This window comes from Rana temporaria, chromosome 3 (assembly GCF_905171775.1).
Source record: "Rana temporaria chromosome 3, aRanTem1.1, whole genome shotgun sequence".
NCBI classification, from domain to species: domain Eukaryota; kingdom Metazoa; phylum Chordata; class Amphibia; order Anura; family Ranidae; genus Rana; species Rana temporaria.
This window is the reverse complement of record NC_053491.1, coordinates 229,741,674-229,760,558: the sequence shown is the minus strand read 5'-3', so window position 1 is coordinate 229,760,558 and position 18,885 is coordinate 229,741,674. Positions and strand designations below refer to the sequence as shown.

Genomic DNA, 18,885 nt, shown 5'->3' with positions numbered 1-18,885 from the left:
CTACTGCCCTTCTGTAAGATGTCTAATCATTTCTACTTTCAGCTCTCAGTGCCTGAAAATAGATCAAGATTACAGCACTGAATAATGCAATACAGCTTGATTACATCTGATTTCTCTTGTATATGGAATTATGGGAAGATAGTATACATATAGATGTCATGCATTTATACTAGCAGTGCTGGAAGATACAGCATATTTAGGAATTTTCAGATAATAAATAAATCACATATGGTAAGGGTCATCTATATACTTTAGCAAATTTTTTATTTGATTTCCCCTCTGGAGCAGTTGCTTTAGGTAAAACCTCTCACTACTGTTTTTACTCTAAATAGCTTTTACTTGTTTAGCCACATGTTGTTTTCCAGTGGCTAACAGTGAGAGAATATCAGTTCCAGGGCTTGTTCTCGGAAGATGCTCTTGGGACAAATCTGTTAATTACTGTACACTGTCATGTAGTTTCAGAGATGGTACAATGCAAAGGTCTTTACTTTTAGTTGATTTGTGAAATAGAGATGAAAATACAGTGGAACCTTGGTTTACCAGTAACATGGTTAATGAGCATTTTGAATAACGAGCAACTTTTTTTTTTAATTCTGACTTGGTTTTCGAGTGTTGTCTTGCAAAACAAGTAGAATTCAAGCTAATGGGGCGTGCAGTACTGCATTTGGCCAGAGGTGTGCGGGCGCCAGAGCCAAGCAGAGCCGAGCGGAGGAAATACTTGGAAAAACTCAGAAATACTCATTTACCAAATCTTTCCAAGGTTTTCCAAGTTCAGCTCAGCTGTCCCAGAGCCTTTCCGAGTATTTCCGAAGGCTCTCCGGTGCCCCACCCACCTTTGGCCACATGCGGCATTGTATGCCACAGAAGTCAATGCGGAACAAATTATATTTTTTCCATTGACTTCTATGGGGAAACGTTCTTTGATATGCAAGTGTTTTGGATTACAAGCATTCTCCTGGAACGGATTATGCTCCTAATCCAAGGTTTCACTGTAGAGGAAAAAAAAAAAAAAAAAAAGAATCCTCTTAGGGACTAGGAATAAGCCAAAGGTTTTTGGCTGTAGATGTTTTTTTCTACAGTCACTAAACTCTCCATCATGTTATCCTATGTGTCCATGCACACATAGGGGCAGATCCACGTACCTTTGCGCCGGGCGCAGCATATCTACGACTTTTTTTGGAATCCACAAAGAATTTGCGCCGTAAGTTATGGCGGCGTAGTGTATCTCTTGCGGCGTAAGGGCGCAGAATTCAAATTGATGTGATGGGGGCGTGTTTTATGTAAATACGTCGTGACCCGACGTAAATGACGTTTTTTTTTAACTGCGCATGCGCCGTCCGTGGGGGTATCCCAGTGCGCATGCTCAAAATTAAACCGGAACCAGCCAATGCTTACGACGGTGACGTCATTCTACACAAATTCCTATTCGCGAACGACTTACGCAAACAACGCAAAAAATTCAAAATTGTACGCGGGAACGACGGCCATACTTAACATTGAGTGCGCCTCATAACAGCAGCTTTAACTACCCCCCCGGAAAAAGCCGAATGCAAACGATGTAAAAAAATGTGCCGGCCGGACGTACGTTCGCAGAACGCCGTAACTAGCTAATTTGCATACTCGACGCGGAATTCCTAGCGGCCGCCGAAAAATTGCAGCTTGGATCCAACGGCGTACTAAGACATACGCCTGTCGGATCTAGCCGAGATGCCGTCGTATCTTGTTTTGTGGATACAAAACAAAGATACGACGCGCAAAATTTGAAATTACGCGGCGTATCAAGAGATACGCCAGCGTAATTTCTTTGTGGATCTGCCCCATAGGCTGTTATCCGCAGTTTTGGGCAGTGCCATTTTTGAGCAGTAAAAAAAAAAAAAAAAAAACACTGACTTCTGAGACGTTTTCAGTTGTAAAAACGCTCTAACGCTGATAAACACTCAAAAACGTCGCTCAGCAGCATTTAAAGTTTTTTATCCATTGAAAAAAAGGGTAACCTTAAGAAATTTGAGAAGATGCGGAGGCCTTGGCTGGAAAAAATGGGTTCCCTTCTCTAGAAAGAAAAACATATAGTAGAGCCGGAGAATAACTAAAATAGAGTGCTGTATTTTCTGGCGTATAAGACTACCTTTTACACTTAAAAAAACTGACCAAAAAGCAGGGGTCGTCTTATAGGCCGGGTCAGCTGCTTGGATGCCTGCTGGATGTGTGGTAATACTGTATGTAGCTTTGTCTACATACAGTATATACCGCTTAGACAATCCCGGTGAGCGATGTATTCAAACGAATACAGAGTCTGCTCGGATTGGAGTAACAACCTCTGTCAATCCGAGCAGGCTACATACAGTAGCCTGCCCGGATTGGCTTTGAGAGTCAGAGAGGCGTGGGCAGATGATGTTACAGCCTCTGCCAATCCAAGCAGACTTTGTATTCATTAATAGAATACATCGCTCCCCATTAATGGCTCCAGCTCCAGCAAGAATGAAGAAAAATATGTCTCCAGAAGGAAGAAATATGAAGCGTCGGAAGCCTCGGAAGGGGGGTCGTCTTATACGGTGAGGACAGGCAAAAAATCGTAAAAAATAATTAAATTAGGGGGTCGTCTTATACGCCCGGTCGCCTTATACACCGGCAAATACGGTACTCTATAGGAAATCTGCATATTAGATAATTTAGCTGCCACATGTCTTTTAAATTTAATAAATTAAGCTATGTGAAATGAAAAAAAAAAAACTAAACAATTTTCTATACACAAAAAAAAAAGCACTAAGAAAGAGCTAATGCGTAAAAACGCAAAAAAACGCAAAAAAAAACACTATTGCAAAAAAGTTGAAAAACTCACTGCAAAGCTACTGCTGTTTTTATAAAGTTATTTTAATTAATGTCCAGTGTGCATGAGGCCTTATAGGGACCATGAAGCAAATGTGTTAGTATTAGTAGTATACCAAGTAAAAATTGAATAACAGTAGTTGTTACAGACATAGATTACAAATGATGAGACCATCAATCAGCATAAGCCCTGGTTCACATTGGTACGATTTGACATGCGATCTGATATGTCAAATCGCTTGTCAAATCAGCGTAATTTTCCAACAATTGTCGGCAATGGCATCATCCTAATTGGTGCGACACCGCATCTGCGGCGCTGCACCGATTCCAAAAAGTAGTTTCTGTATTACTTTTGGCGATTTCGGGCTGCGATTTACATTGACCGTCTGTGCAGAAACCTGCACAGATGTCTCTGAAATTGCGGCCGAAATCGGGACTGCCAGCGGGAGTGAAATCTTTATTCCCGCAGCCCAGTGTGAACCCGGGCTAAAGGTTTTTTCTTTTTTATTTGGTATTAGAAGTTTTTGTCAAGCTTAACCTCCTTTCTGGCAGTGAACTCATATCTGAAATAGCATTAATAATAAGCTTTCACTTTAGATTATATAATCACCAAACTCGTGCCTGGAATTATACTAACGTTTTATCTTTACCCTGGTTGCTACCCTTTTACTTTGGATGGCGATGTCACATTTGAAATGCTACTAATCTTTTACAGTGTATTGTGTTGCTGCCACCCCTCTGTTTGTCTTTATGTAGTTACTAATAACTATTAAGGACAGTGCTTTTAATACACCATTACTTGCTTTATAGCATCATCAGAGTCTGAATAGTGGACCTTTCAATAGCTTTACAAAACTGCATAAATATATTCCTAGCAGGTCACATATACAGCAATAGTATATTATTTTAACCACTTCAATACTGGACACTTCTACCCTGTTCCTGCCCAGGACAATTTTCAGCTTTCAGCACTGTCACACTTTGAATGATAATTGTGCGGTCACGCAACACTGTACCCAAATAAATATTTTACCATTCTTTTCATAAAAATGTTGCTGCTTTTTTTGGTGGTATTTAACCACTTAAGGACCGCCTCCTGCACATATACGTCGGCAGAATGGCACGGCTGGGCACAAGCACGTACCTGTATGTCCTCTTTAACCACTTGACCACTGGGCACTTAAACCCCCTTCCTAACCAGATCAATTTTCAGCTTTCGTGCTCTCACAATTTGAATGACAATTACTCAGTCATACAACATTGTACCCTTCTGAAATTTTTGTCCTTTTTTCCCACAAATAGAGCTTTCTTTTAGTGGTATTTGATCACCTCTGGGTTTTTTTTTTTTTTTTTGCGCTCCCAGAACAACTCGACCGCGCTGTAGACATGTTTTGTCTATAGCGCGGTGGGAAAGAGGTTAAGTGCCCAGCCGAGGCTCCATGACCGCGGCCGCGGGACCCGAAGACCCGATCGCCGCCGGAGTCCCGCGATCGGCTCCCCGGAGCTGAAGAACGGGGGGGGGCTGTGTGTAAACACAGCTTCCCCGTTCTTCACTGTGGCACTGTCATTGATCGTCTGTTCCCTGATATAGGGAAAGACGATCAATGACGTCACACATCCAGCCCCGCCCCCCTACAGTTAGAAACACATATGAGGTCACACCTAACCCCTTCAGCGCCCCCTAGTGGTTAACTCCCAAACTGCAATTGTCATTTTCACAGTAAACAATGCATTTTTATAGCATTTTTTGCTGTGAAAATGACAATGGTCCCAAAAATGTGTCAAAATTGTCCGATGTGTCCGCCATAATGACGCAGTCACGAAAAAAATCGCTGATCACCGCCATTAGTAGTAAAAAATGTTTTTTATAAAAATGCAATAAAACTATCCCCTATTTTGTAAACGCTATAAATTTTGCGCAAACCCATCGATAAACGCTTATTGCGATTTTTTTAACCAAAAATAGGTAGAAGAATATGTATCGGCCTAAACTGAGGACATTTTTTTTTATATATATTTTTGGGGGATATTTATTATAGCAACAAGTAAAAAATATTGATTTTTTTTCAAAATTGTTGCTCTATTTTTGTTTATAGCGCAAAAAATAAAAACCGCAGAGGTGATCAAATACCACCAAAAGAAAGCTCTATTTGTGGGAAAAAAAGGACGCCAATTTTGTTTGGGAGCCACGTCGCACGACCGCGCAATTGTCAGTTACAGCGACGCAGTGCCGAATCGCAAAAACTGGTCAGGTCCTTTACCTGCATTTTGGTCCGGGACTTAAGTGGTTAATCCCCACTGTTTTTTTTTTGCTAAATAAATGAAAAAAGAAAGAAAATTTGGAAAAAAAAGTGCTTTTAAGGATGGCACCTTACCAAATGTCGTTGACCTATTTCGTTAAAAAGAGGTCAAATGGAGCATTTTGTCACAATGGACAAAGTGTGGCAGCTAGGTTCCTTTAGTTCCTTTGGTTCAGCTTGACTTGGATGTCATAAAGCATGACAAAAAGAAAAGGGGACCGCCATAGCATGATACCATTTATTAAAATGAATAAAATTACACAATAAAAAAAAGAGATAGTTCCTCGCTGGGGAAGCTGGCGTGCGTTCCACCTCTGGCGTCAGAGAACCAGCGGGACCGGAAATTTAAAAGCTGTGCGTGCCCAGGTACCGCCTCGAAGTACGTTTCGTCTATAACGTCATCAGGAAGCGTACCTGGTGCACGCACAGGACCCATAATATAGGTCCTTCTGTCAGCTAATTGGATGGGAGCCTAGGACCGCCTCTATCCCGGTTACCGCAGCAACTATACACAAATCACCCCTAGAGCCTAAATAAGCAGCACTCCATTGGCAATAACAACATGCCCCTACAGAGAAGCAATATCAATTAAAAATAAGTTAAAAAAGGTTAAGAAATTATACATATCATAACGTTAGCACTATAGTCCTGCACTGACAATCGAATACCCTATAACATAGCGTTAACATTTTACTCCTGCATTGACAATCTAATACCCCACACCCGATCCATAACAACGGACCAGATAACAACCATAGCAGGAATAATGTACCAACCATATGCATGACAACCCTATAATGTTAAATACATTTACATTGATTTACATAATAGGTTGTGTAATAATAAGAAGCCATGATGTGTTCGTTAAAAATGGACTGTAATTTAACAATTTAATATTAAATTAAATCAATTCAAATGTGGATTGAAACCCCTAATAATTACCTAGTACGATTGAATATTCATAGATCCCACCATCCATCCCTCATTCATTGGTCAAAAAACAGTTTAAATCGAGCTCTACATTGAGGCCCAGTGGTCGCATCGTTCTTAGGCGGTGCAGCCACTGGGTCTCATTTTGAGACACCGCCCTGGAGAGGTTGGTCCCTCTCCAGTGGCTGGTAATTTTGTCAATTCCATAAAACGTGAGCTTTTGCGTGGGTCCCTATCATGGAATAGATCAAAATGCCTGGAAACACTATGATTTGGGTAGCCTTTGATGATATTAGCTACATGCTCATTTATCCTCACCTTCAACTCTCTAGTAGTCCGTCCCACATACTGGAATGTGCATGGGCACTCCAGGACATAGGTGACATACTTGGAATGGCAGGTAATAAGTGGTTTAATAACAAATTCTTGTTTGGTTACACTTGACCTGAATTTGCTCACTTTCCTACCCTTTCTGTTAGTGCTTTTACAGGATCTGCAGCAGGTACAATAATGAAAACCTGAACCATCCAGAAACGTTGATGGTTTTTCAGGGGGGTCTGGGACATTACCCGCTATCATATTTCTCAGACCTGGAGCCTTTCTATATATAAAGGTCGGTTTGGGTGGTAAAACTTTGGCCAAATCCGTATCTTTCAGTAAGATGGGACAAAATTGTTTAACCACTTAAGCCCCGGACCAATATGCTGGCTAAAGACCCAAGGGGTTTTTACAGTTCGGGACTGCGTCGCTTTAACAGACAATTGCGCGGTCGTGCGACGTGGCTCCCAAACAAAATTAGCGTCCTTTTTTCCCCACAAATAGAGCTTTCTTTTGGTGGTATTTGATCACCTCTGCGGTTTTTATTTTTTGCGCTATAAACAAAAATAGAGCGACAATTTTGAAAAAAATGCAATATTTTTTACTTTTTGCTGTAATAAATATCCCCCAAAACATATATAAAAAAATAATTTTTCCTCAGTTTAGGCCGATACGTATTCTTCTACCTATTTTTGGTAAAAAAAAATCGCAATAATCGTTTATCGGTTGGTTTGCGCAAAATTTATAGCGTTTACAAAATAGGGGATAGTTTTTTTGCATTTTTATTTTTTTTATTTTTTTTACTAGTAATGGCGGCGATCAGCGATTTTTTTCGTGACTGCAACATTATGGCGGACACTTCGGACAATTTTGACACATTTTTGGGACCATTGTCATTTTCACAGCAAAAAATGCATTTAAATTGCATTGTTTATTGTGAAAATGACAGTTGCAGTTTGGGAGTTAAACACAGGGGGCGCTGTAACATTTAGGGATCACTGTGTATGTGTTTACTAGTGTAGGGGGGTGTGGCTGTAGGACTGACATCATCGATCGAGTCTCCCTAATAAAAGGGATCACTCGATCGATGCGCCGCCACAGTGAAGCACGGGGAAGCCGTGTTTACACATGGCTCTCCCCGTTCTTCAGCTCCGGGGAGCGATCGCGACGGAGCGGCTATAAACAAATAGCCGCGCCGTCGTCCCGGATCGCTCCCCGAGCGGACCCGACCTCCGCATGTACCGGGGGGGGGTCCTGATCGGACCCCCCACTCACGTCTAGGCAGGCACGTACAGGTACGTGATTGTGCCTGTCCGTGCCATTCTGCCGACGTAAATGTACATGAGGAGGTCGGGAAGTGGTTAAAGATCTTTTCAACACTTTTATATTGTCTGTGGTATGCAGACAAAAAGGCTAGTTCACCCTGGCGGGAGAGCCTTGCTCTGGATACCAGCAGTGTTTGCCTATCCATAGCCAAAACTTCTTCCTTAATATTTGATAGTTTGGTTTGGGAATAACCCTTAGCAATAAACCTGTCAGTCAACATATTGGCCTGTTGTTCAAAATCAGTTGTTTCATTGCAATTTCGACAGATACGCATATATTGCCCTTTGGGGATAGCTCCCAGCCATTTTGGATGGTGGCAGCTATTGGTCGGCACAAATCCGTTCCGATCCGTGGATTTAAAGAATGTTTTTGTGCAGACATGGTTACCATTTTTCATGATTGTAAGATCCAAGTAGTCGATGGAGGTCAAACTTGATTCAGCTGTGAAGCTAAGACCATACCGATTGGTATTCATTTGAGATAGGAATACTTCCAATGTTGCTTGGGAACCCTCCCACAGCAGTATAATATCATCAATATACCGTTTATAGTAGGCCACGGATTTGTCTTGTTCCCTAAACATTACCCGCTATCATATTTTTTAGACCTGGAGCCTTTCTATATATAAAGGTCGGTTTGGGTGGTAAAACTTTGGCCAAATCCGTATCTTGCACTACTACCTATGGACACTTATATTATTCACTGATACTCTGAGATGGACTTCTTTGATTATGATAAATGCATGGGAAAGTTTTGTTGATACTTACCGGCCTATTATTCACCCAACTGGGTGTTGATTGGCTACTGCACTGTTGGCACTTATTTAATTTAAATATATATAATTTCACATGTATATGCTTTTGTAGATAATGTAGCGCCCCCTGCTTTGCCATTTCTCAACTTAGTAAGCATACTAACTTTTTGAGATGAGAATAAGGGACACCTATCAGCAAAAGTATGCAGGCAAAGGACACACCCCTTGCCACACCCCCTTAAAGGAGAATTGTACAAAGATTGGTTCAACCCACGGGTGCTTTTTTTACCACTACCATTCCTTTATATTGGCTTTTGGAATTTACAAATGCAGCAATTTAGAAATCAGATGAAAGGTTTAGCACAGGGAAACACTTTTTGATAGATAAAAAGGGCGTTTTATATACAACTATACAACTCAGACCAAAATGAGGGACAAATGAGGAGGAATGAGGGACAGAGGGACATTGCTCCAAATCAGGGACAGTCTTTCGAAATCAGGGACAGTTGGGAGATATGAGTAAGGAGTCACAGGGTGGTTGGAGCAGTGGGCAGATCTGTGTCAGACATTTGTGAACCTAGCTAATAACTGCAAAGGCACCAGAATTGACATGACTGTGCCATCTCTGAGCTGCCATCTTAGTCCACAAAGTTGATGCTAACCTTGGATGATGCCTGAACAAATTTGGCTGTCCTTCCAGAGAGAAAACCAAGAGGAAGGCACAGTCAGGAGGTGTCTGTGATCTCTGTAATGTAAGATGTAGTAAACCCTGTAAGGCCCCTTCCACATGGGGAAGGCTCCGTTGGAGTAGCGAATCTGTTTGCTGAACCCCGCTAAGCAGGCAGATGGCTGGTCCGTGTCCTCTCCACTTAGGCAAAGCAGACACAGACACAGCCCGCTCTCCTCTATGGGTGGTCAGATGTAAATGGACCACCTGTCTGTTTACACCCGACTGCCAAACAGATGGGGAAGAATCCCCATCCGTCTGTTTTTAGCGGATAGGATCGAATCCGATGTCAGCGGGTGTCAACCGACATGTCAGATGACACTCGTTGGTCCATGGAGGATCCGATCAATTCAACCAGTGTGAAAGAATCCCTGGTGTTACACGTTACATCTCAAGCATACACTTAACATGGAAAGTCACTCTGATGTTAGACCCATTTTAAAGAGGTTGTAAAGGTACACTTTTTTCTCCTAAATAGCTTCCTTTACCTTAGTGCAGTCCTCCTTCACTTACCTCATCCTTCCATTTTGCTTTTAAATGCCCTTTATTTCTTCTGAGAAATCCTCCCTTCCTGTTCTTCTGTCTGAAACTCCACACAGTAATGCAAGGCTTTCTCCCTGGTGTGGAGTGTCATGCTTGCCCCTTCCCTTGGATTACAGGAGAGTCAGGACACTCTCTATGTTGCAGATAGAGAAAGGAGATGTGTGTTAGTGGGCGTCCTGACTCTCCTGGGGAGGGGGGGGGGGGTAGCGTGATACTCCACACCAGAGAGAAAGCCTTGCATTACTGTGTGGAGTTACAGACAGAAGAACAGGAAGGGAGGATTTCTCAGAAGAAATAAGGACATTTAAAAGCAAAATGGAAGGATGAGGTAAGTGAAGGAGGACTGCACTAAGGTAAAGGAAGCTATTTAGGAAAACATTTGTTTTACCTTTACAACCCCTTTAACCACTTACCTGAATTAATATTCTTAGCAAGCATTAATCCTGTTTAATATTGTTCCAATCCTTTTACACGTGACGCATCTCTGTATTACTAGCATTGTGTTCTTCCAGATTTACCTCATGCAGGCTTAGATTACGTACCAGACATTTCTCTTTATTTGAAAAACATCACCACTAAGAACTTCTTCTTAACAAACTGGCCTAAGGTTGCGATCAATCCATTATTTCTAAAAAAAAAAATACCAGAACAATAAACATGAAATAACAGCGCTGGAGCTGAAAGTACCTACCCTAAAATCCATGGCTTGTTGACAGTTATTTTATTAATTTAACATTAGCTGGGGGGCACCAAATACCACCTTGCCACCTCTGATGTACAACATCACAAGTAGCTGGCGGCCCATGTCAGCCCTCATCAACCTTTATGTCGCACCTGCTGTCTAGACATCATTATCCAACAGCAAGAACATGACGTTATGAATGTACCAAGTGCTTGGTACATTTTCTCCATCCTTCAAATCCAACATTGTTTTGTGTTTTATAGCTGGCTTAGTCAACCTACATGTGGTTCAATAGCAGCAATCAACCAGGGACCCATGTAATTTGCTAGGAACATCTATATCTTGCTACAGCCTCAAGTCACCTAGTATTATTAAATCCCCCTTAGCAGGCATCTTCCAGAAGAAACACGACACATACTCTTACCCAACTCACAGAGACAAGCACTTGTCTTGTGCGCTTAATAGGGAAGCATTCCTTATGTTCAGTGGCATTTCTTTTTTACTACAGTATATGGTATCATTATATGAATAAAGAAGCCAAAACTGATATGTAATCTATGTTTGCTGGCCAAATCGCACACTGTCTTCCCATGTTTCAAAGGGTCCCCTGTGAATGTCCCTGACAGATTTTTTTGCCACACATCTCCAACTCATTACTCCTTGTATAGCATGTGGAGTGTGAGGTTGGGTTTCACACTATTGTGAATTGGATCCGGGTTCCCCCCACATCCAATTCACATGTCAGGAGATCGTGACTGGCTCTCTATGGATCCGGTTCACACACCTCCGGAGCGGCTCTGGTGCAAATTGCACAGTGAGTCTTCTGGTCCGTTTTAGGTCCAAATTCAGCCAAAAAACAGTGGACAGGAACACACTGGACCCCTGTTGTGAGCCCCTCCATGCTTCAGTGTAAACCCAGCCTCAATCATCTTACAGTATTCTTCATAATGCAAATTAAATATAAAATCCTGGCTAAACAAATTTTGTCTAAATACAACAGTAATATATATATATATTCTTACTTGAATCTTGGTATTCTTTGTGTACACTAGGGGCTAGATTCAGATAGCCCGCCGTAACTTTGTGTGGGCGTAGCGTATCTCAGATACGCTATGCCGCCGTAACTTAGTGAGGCAGGTTCTGTATTCACAAAGAGAGACGGGTGGGGCGGGTAGAGACGTGTCTGCGGCATGAGTTGTTACCGGAAGTGGGTGTAAATACCTATCAGTTAAAATTAGCACAGAAATTCAGGTGCAAATTTTTGGCAATGGTGATTTATATGTCAGCACCAAACTGTTGCTGTTTATTCATTACAATTTGATTTGTTTAGGTGAAATAAATTAGCAAATTTTTGTTATGATAATTGTTGGCAATAGGATTATGGCTGACCTTGAACTTTTTTTTGGCTAGCATTAGGGTAAGGGTTTATGCTATGAGAAGGGGTTAGGTGTAACTGTTTGATTGGGGTTCAGGGGTAGGTTTAGGGGTTCAGTCCAGTTTAATGCAGTGACCAAGGATTTCCACTCGAAACGCGACTGCTTTTTTGTTTTCCTACATGTGTCAATAAATTTATTCTTATGGATTGGAGTTGCCGGCTATTTTTCCACTTTGTCTTCCAGTCCAATTTAAGAGTTATATTTACAGGGTAAGTTGAGGTTAAAATGTTACTTTTCATTTGGTATTATTATTCATTTTCTAGGTGTGTTAAAGGAGTGGAAAATAATCAGGTTAATCTTAATTTCACATATGTTAATCAACTGATGTGATAAAATTATACTCTGCACCAAAATAACCAAGTGAAGATTGGTTATGATATAAGGAGCCTATAAATGGTTTGTTATAAGATAAGACAAGACATACTATATGACATTCAAGCCTCGTATAAACGACCGGTTTTCCCGTCGGGAAAACTGCCATGAAAGCTTTTGGTCGGGAATCCCGGTCATGTGTATGCTCCATCGCACATTTCCCAACAGGAAAATTGCCGGAAAAAAAAGAGAACCAGCTCTCTCTTTTCCAGCTGGGATTCCCGGCGGTCTTTTTCCCAGCAGTTTTCCTATGTGAAAAACAGCGATGGAGCATACACACGGCCGGGATTCCCGACCAAAGCTCCATCGCAGTTTTCCTGTCGGGAAAACCTCTTGTGTGTAGGGGGAAAAACTTACCAAGCAGGTTCTCGGTTTTCACCCTCGAGATTCCTGGCAGACTTTTTACTGCCGGGAATCCCGTACATGTGTAACAGGCATTACTGGTCCTTTAAGAAGGATAGATCTTGAAACTGTGAGTGTCATGTCCTTGTACTATGACCCAAGTTCCTTCAATAAAACACTAAGACAGAAGGTCAATATATCATTACTGGCATACTACACGAAGTAGTGGAGATATTGTGTTCTTAAAGAATACCTTCATTGCCAGCCTTCTTTGTCATTGTCCCATCTCTTACAATACATTGATTCTCCAGTGTACAAGTTATATGCGTCTTAGGTATCCCATATAGAGCTCCACTAATCCCTCAAAAATGATGTTGGCGGTTGGCCTTTTTTGGAAGAACAAATCTTTTCAGTGATTGAAATAGTTTTGTTTGTAGTCTTCTAAGATGTTCCCAGGCAAGGTGAAGGGCAAGTTCAACCTTTGTTACCTTACTTAATCGATAAATCCCAGCAGAAACACAGACAGATCATTGTTGTCTGAGGTGCTGTGACAGTAATCAACACAAAGCTGCTCATCTCCTATCACGAAATGCGCAACAATTCTGGAGGGTAATTCAAGCAGTTCACCATTTTCTGATCCTTGTCCACTGCCGTAATGCAGCTTTCTTTTTTTCTATTCATTTTTTTTACACAGCCAATACAAAGGTGGCAAAGCTACCACTCTAACCAAAATTGCACAAAACTTATGTGACCTGAATTATTAAACAACAATTTTATTAACAATTTCCTGACGAAAAATATGTTACAAAACTAAGGCCCCATACACACGATAGAATCCATCCGCTGAAAAATCCCAGCGAATGGGTTTCAGCGGATAGATCCTATGGTGTGTACACTCCAGCGGATCTTTTTCCGCGGATATTTCTCCCCTGGGATGGATTCCAGCAGATCGAATATTTGCTGACATGCCAAACAAATCTATCTGCTGGAATCCATCCCAACGGATGGATCCGCTGGTCTGTACAGACTCACCGGATCCATCCGTCCGAAGGGATCCCCCGCATGCGTCGTAATGATTCGACGCATGCGTGGAATTCCTTATATGACAGCGTCGCGCACGTCACCACGTCATAATTGCGGCGACGGCGCGACACGTCATCGCCAGAGGATTTCGGCGCGGATTTCAATGCGATGGTGAGTACACTCCATCGCATAGAAATCCGCTGAAATCCTCGAGAGGATTTATCCGCGGAAACGGTCCGCTGGACCGTATTCGCGGATAAATCCTCTCGTGTGTATGGGGCCTAAAGCATAATATCTTTTGGTGCAATAAATATAAAAAACTAACTACGATTTTTTGTTAGGTGGACAAAGGATTGCATGGTGGGTAATTCTGGGGAGCAAGTACAGAGTGTGCAAATCTTTAATATTAACCAATTGTATAATTGTATAATAAATAATATTAACTAATTGTATAATAAAGGATTGCATGGTGGGTAATTTTGGAGAGCAAGTACAGAGTGTGCAAATCTTTAATATTAACCAATTGTATAATTGTATAATAAATAATATTAACCAATTGTATAATTGTATAATAAATAATATTTACCAATTGTATAATAAAGGATTGCATGGTGGAGAGCAAGTACAGAGTGGGCAAATCTTTGAAGACAACCTGTCAAAAACCTGGGCAATTCAAACTAAGCATATAATAAAAATACATAAGCAGTAGTTGCTTTGAATAAGAATTACATGCCAAAATGTTCACCCTCCCACCTTCCAACCCTACTTATAAATCTATTATTGCAATAATTGGAAATTGTGAGCCACAGAATAATATGCGCTATGGTAAGACAGGTGATGTGTCACAAGAGCCAGGAGCAATACTTAGGCCTTGTATACACGGTCGGACCAAACCGTTGAGAATTGCTCGGCGGACCGTTTTCATCGGTTCACCGCTGAAGTGGCCTGATGGTCTGATGTGTGTACACACCATCAGTTCAAAAACCGATCGGGTCAGAACGCAGTGACGTAAAACACACGACGTGCTGAAAAAAACAAAGTTCAATGCTTCCAAGCATGCGTCGACTTGATTCTGAGCATGCGCGGGTTTTGAACCGATGCTTTTCTGTTCTAACCATCGGTTTGGTCCGATCGGGCAGCGGTCCATCGGTTCGGTTTTGAAGCATGTTTTAACATTTTGGACCGAAGGAAAACAGACCGATGGCCTATACACACGGTCGGTTTGGTTCGATGAAACTGAACTTCGGTTCATTCTCATCGGACCAAACCGACCGTGTGTACGGGGCCTTAGAGGGCACCAACTCTGAAATTGCCCCCACCCACCATGACTGGAGTAAATATATAAAATATTTCCTTGCTTTCGTGCCCCCTTCCCCCTCATTAGCTGGTCCAATTAGAGTACAGCCACCTGCATCATCAGAAACAGATCAGAGCACTGCGCAACTTTCAGAAAAGTAATTTAATCAACCAGTGATGGAAGGAGACCGATGCACCAAAAGCCAAGACAGGACACTTTATTCATGGGTGGAGGGTGGGTGTTCCAGATTTTGCACCAATTGTGTGGCAGGGTATTTTGTTTTTTACAATTGGAGTGCTTTTTAAAAAAAAAATGCTTTGCAGAGGGGGACACCTCACAAAAACACAGCAGAGTCTCAGAAAATGGCAACAGAAGTCCTCAAGTTGCAGCTAGTGTGTATTTTGCTACATCACATCAAAGATTAACTTTAGTTAACTTAAAAAAAAATCAGCACAAGGGACAGCACTGACTGTATATTCAGCTAGAACAGTCTGTTGTTCTGGTAGCTGCTGCTTTAGTTGATATCTTTAATTCTCTGCAACCCCCTCAAGTATGTATGGCCAAATCTTCCAAAGATTACACCATGGTCACTCCTGTGCGCCTCAGACCTATCAATATGTGCATCGGCAGTTTAATATCAGTGAGCACCTTTAGGTTGTGTTCACACTGGCAAATGCACCCTGTCAAGATCAGTGGTAAGAACCCCAGTGGAGATAACTTTGAGTAGGCAACCCTATTGAAAGTAGCTTGCAGCTAATCGCACCCACTCGTAATCTCTCATGCAACAATCACATTCAAACTCGCATGTGATTGCTGTTTGCGTGCTTACATGCGAGTGGGTGCGATTTGCTGTGAGAGCCGGCAGTTTCTTATTGCTTTCAATGGAGCTGCCTACTCGCAGCTAATTGAGGAAACCCCCACTGGGGTTCTCGCAGCTGATCGTAGACAGGGTGCATTCACAATCGTAAATGCACCCTTACCCTTCACCCAAGTGAAGTAGCGCGATTTCAAAGTAGCAAGGTCAGCGCGATTTCAGGTGCTACTTGATAGACATCTGTGTGGCTTCATGCACAGATGTCTATTGAAGTCGCACTTGAAATCGGCAAATGTAGTGCAGGAACTTCTTTTGCAAATCGCTGTGGCGCCGCAAAATCAGTGTCGCATCAATTGGAACAGTGTCATTACCTCCTATTGGCTGCGACTTGTCATGCAATTTAATCTCTCAAATCGCATGACAAATCGCTGCAATGTGAACCTAGGCTTAAGGAGCATTTTGTTAGTAGTAGAGAACCCTTTGAGGAGGATTACTACTATTGGTTAACAAATGCTATGCTACTATTGGATAAACCCCAACATTAAGATGTTATTATACTGTGTTATAATTAAATAGAGTAAGTTCCCAAGTTGCAAAGGTATTAAACAGTTTTTTTGTTAAAATTGTAATTCCCCTTTTGGAATTTCAGGGGGAGTTAGTTTATAAAAAAAAACACTTGCAAAAATCATTGCTTTTCAAAAAAAATAAGTACATAAATTAAATGTATGACTGAAATAAAAATAACAATAATCATAATATTCACAATAAACTATATGAAATAGGTACAGCATGTAACTGCAAAAAAAATGCTTTATATAACTTCACATCATTAGTCATATGTCATTTGCATTCTATAAAAAAGGTAACATACACTTTATGAATTTGCTTAGCACATAAGCTCAGTGGCATATTATCAACATTGGTTACATTTCTCTATGGCATTACAAAAAAAACAAATGTCAGCAACATAGTTTTATTTTTTTTCAGCGTCTCTTGTTCTGTACTTAAAATGATTATATGATTAAATGTAGAACAACTTCAGCTGTATGATTTGTCAGTTCTTGCCAGGAACAATTTTTTGTTCGATGACATTAATAGTACTCCTTGTTTTTATCAATGTTTGAGACTGTTGTGAGCACAGTGCCCTCTGCCTGTGAAAAGACAAACAGCAGCCCTCAATCAGCCAGCTAGCGATAACACGTGCATGTAGGCAGCAGATGGCATGTTTTGCTTATGTGAAGTAATCTCTAGCTGTAGAACACCATATTAAGCTGTATGCATGTGTGGTTTGCTGTCTACCTGTCATCGGCAGAATGCTCACAGCCAGCATCCCTCATAATACTGTCACTGGTGAGATTTTACAGCTGTCTGTGTGGCTTACCTCCCAGCTGCCTTCGCAGGACTGCTTCTTTAAACGGACAGTCCAGTTCTCAGGGCTGGGCTCCAGGCAGTGGTCCATTGAAATGATGACAGGTTGGGTAAGCACAACTCCAGGGGGCCCACAGCTGACAATAGGACCCAGAAGTGTCTGGCAGCCAGCTAGAGGTAACCTCAAAATTAGAAAGGAAAGGTAGAAGATGTGAGATGCAAGTGCAGACAGAAGCATATATTAGTAAGTTAAATCATAGACTTGAAGGGAAATTAACAATATAGAATCTAGTTCACACATTGGTATAATTAGCATGAGAACAGTGGATGATGCAACTCTTGGATCTATGGAACATTGACACCGTGGACACAACATTTTCACATCATCGCATTACATTCGCAATTATGACATTTCACATTAAAGGTCACACAGATTTAGGGTATGATCCGGTATGGGAAAAGCGATACCCAAAACCGGTCATACAACAGCTATGGGGTGTAACATTACAGGGGACCCAGTGCTGTCTGTCTGCATAATGATTTATTTAGGCAGCAACTGCATTTGGTAAATAAGTGTGTATAAATGAATCTATATATGGTTTAGACACCCATAGCACTGAAGCACTGTGGGGTTAGCTGAAAGAATAGTTCAAATGTTAGCAGTGTGACTGTCTTCTAGTTGGAGTATGGGAAAGCTACTTTACAATCGTATACAGGCCTGCTCTGCTTTTCTTCAGTTATATATCCCTAAAGCTAGCAATGAATCAATATTCATGTAGACTGATTGACCTACCCTTGGACAATAAAATAAACTCAAATAAATTAGCATATACCAAATCTGATACATGCTTAGCCCATAATAGATAGTTGGCAATCATCTCTCTTCGGTATCTGAAAAAAACAACTCCACTAAGCACTGCTTGCACCTAAAATTGGCATGACATATAGCATGTTAAGGCTTCAACCTTTTTTGTGTAAAATACCTACCATATACACAGTCCCCTGGCTCCAGAAGTCAGGCATTGAATATTATATGGAAATATTCAACTTGTATTTGGCTTTCACCTTGTCAAAATTGGGAAAGAAAGCAGCTTCAAGGATGCAATAAAAGCTTTCTGTGTTATGTATGAAATCATCATTACGGAGTTGACTAGGAAGATGGAATGTTTAGAGTTGCTACACTGAAAGCCTGATCCCAGCAAATTCATGGGATGCTGGGTTTCAGGCAACACCTGCTCTTTGCTCTAACCCAGTGGTTCTCAACCTTCTAGTGCCGTGACCCCTTGATATAATTTCCCAAGTTGTGGGGACCCCTAACAGTAAAATGATTTTTGTAGCGTGGGTTGTCAGCACCCAAGGCAAGACAAGTAATTTGCGCCCCTCACACACGGACATTTAGCGATCCCTGAGTCCCTTCCACACATAAAGTATTAAAACCCCTTCTGGTACATTTTAGGATGTACCACTCTCTTTGTCCTCCTTCTCCCTTTTTATCTCTCTCTATCCTAATTTCTTGTTTTTTTTTGCCCCATCCCTCTCTCTAGCCATGTGTCTTGTTCTCTCTTATTCTTTCTCTCCCTTTTTCTTTGTTCCTCCCCCTTTTTTTCCTCTCCCTTCCATGTATTCGCTATTTATTTATTTTTTTTAACAGAAGGATGTATTCTCTATTTTTACTCCTTCTCTTATTCCTTGGTGGGGGGTGGGATCAGTGACAGTGCTGGTGGGGAGTTGGGATGAGTGGCAATGCTGGGGGGAGATCTGATCAGGCAACTTAGGTGCTCTTGATCAAGGTCATCTGCTGATCTAAGAACTGTAGTGGGGATTTTT

The 18,885-nt window shown here is 41.5% G+C and overlaps 1 protein-coding gene across 3 annotated transcripts in view; it reads right to left on the bottom strand.

Annotated features, from left to right (window-relative positions):
- Positions 1–18,885, bottom strand: part of UNC5A (unc-5 netrin receptor A) — a 571,376-nt gene that overhangs the window by 65,605 nt on the left and 486,886 nt on the right. For all 3 annotated transcript variants that reach the window (XM_040344399.1, XM_040344401.1, XM_040344402.1), the window contains one exon: positions 17,072–17,240. In XM_040344399.1, the coding sequence (XP_040200333.1) occupies positions 17,072–17,240 (169 nt within the window). The remainder of the gene's footprint in view (positions 1–17,071; positions 17,241–18,885) is intronic.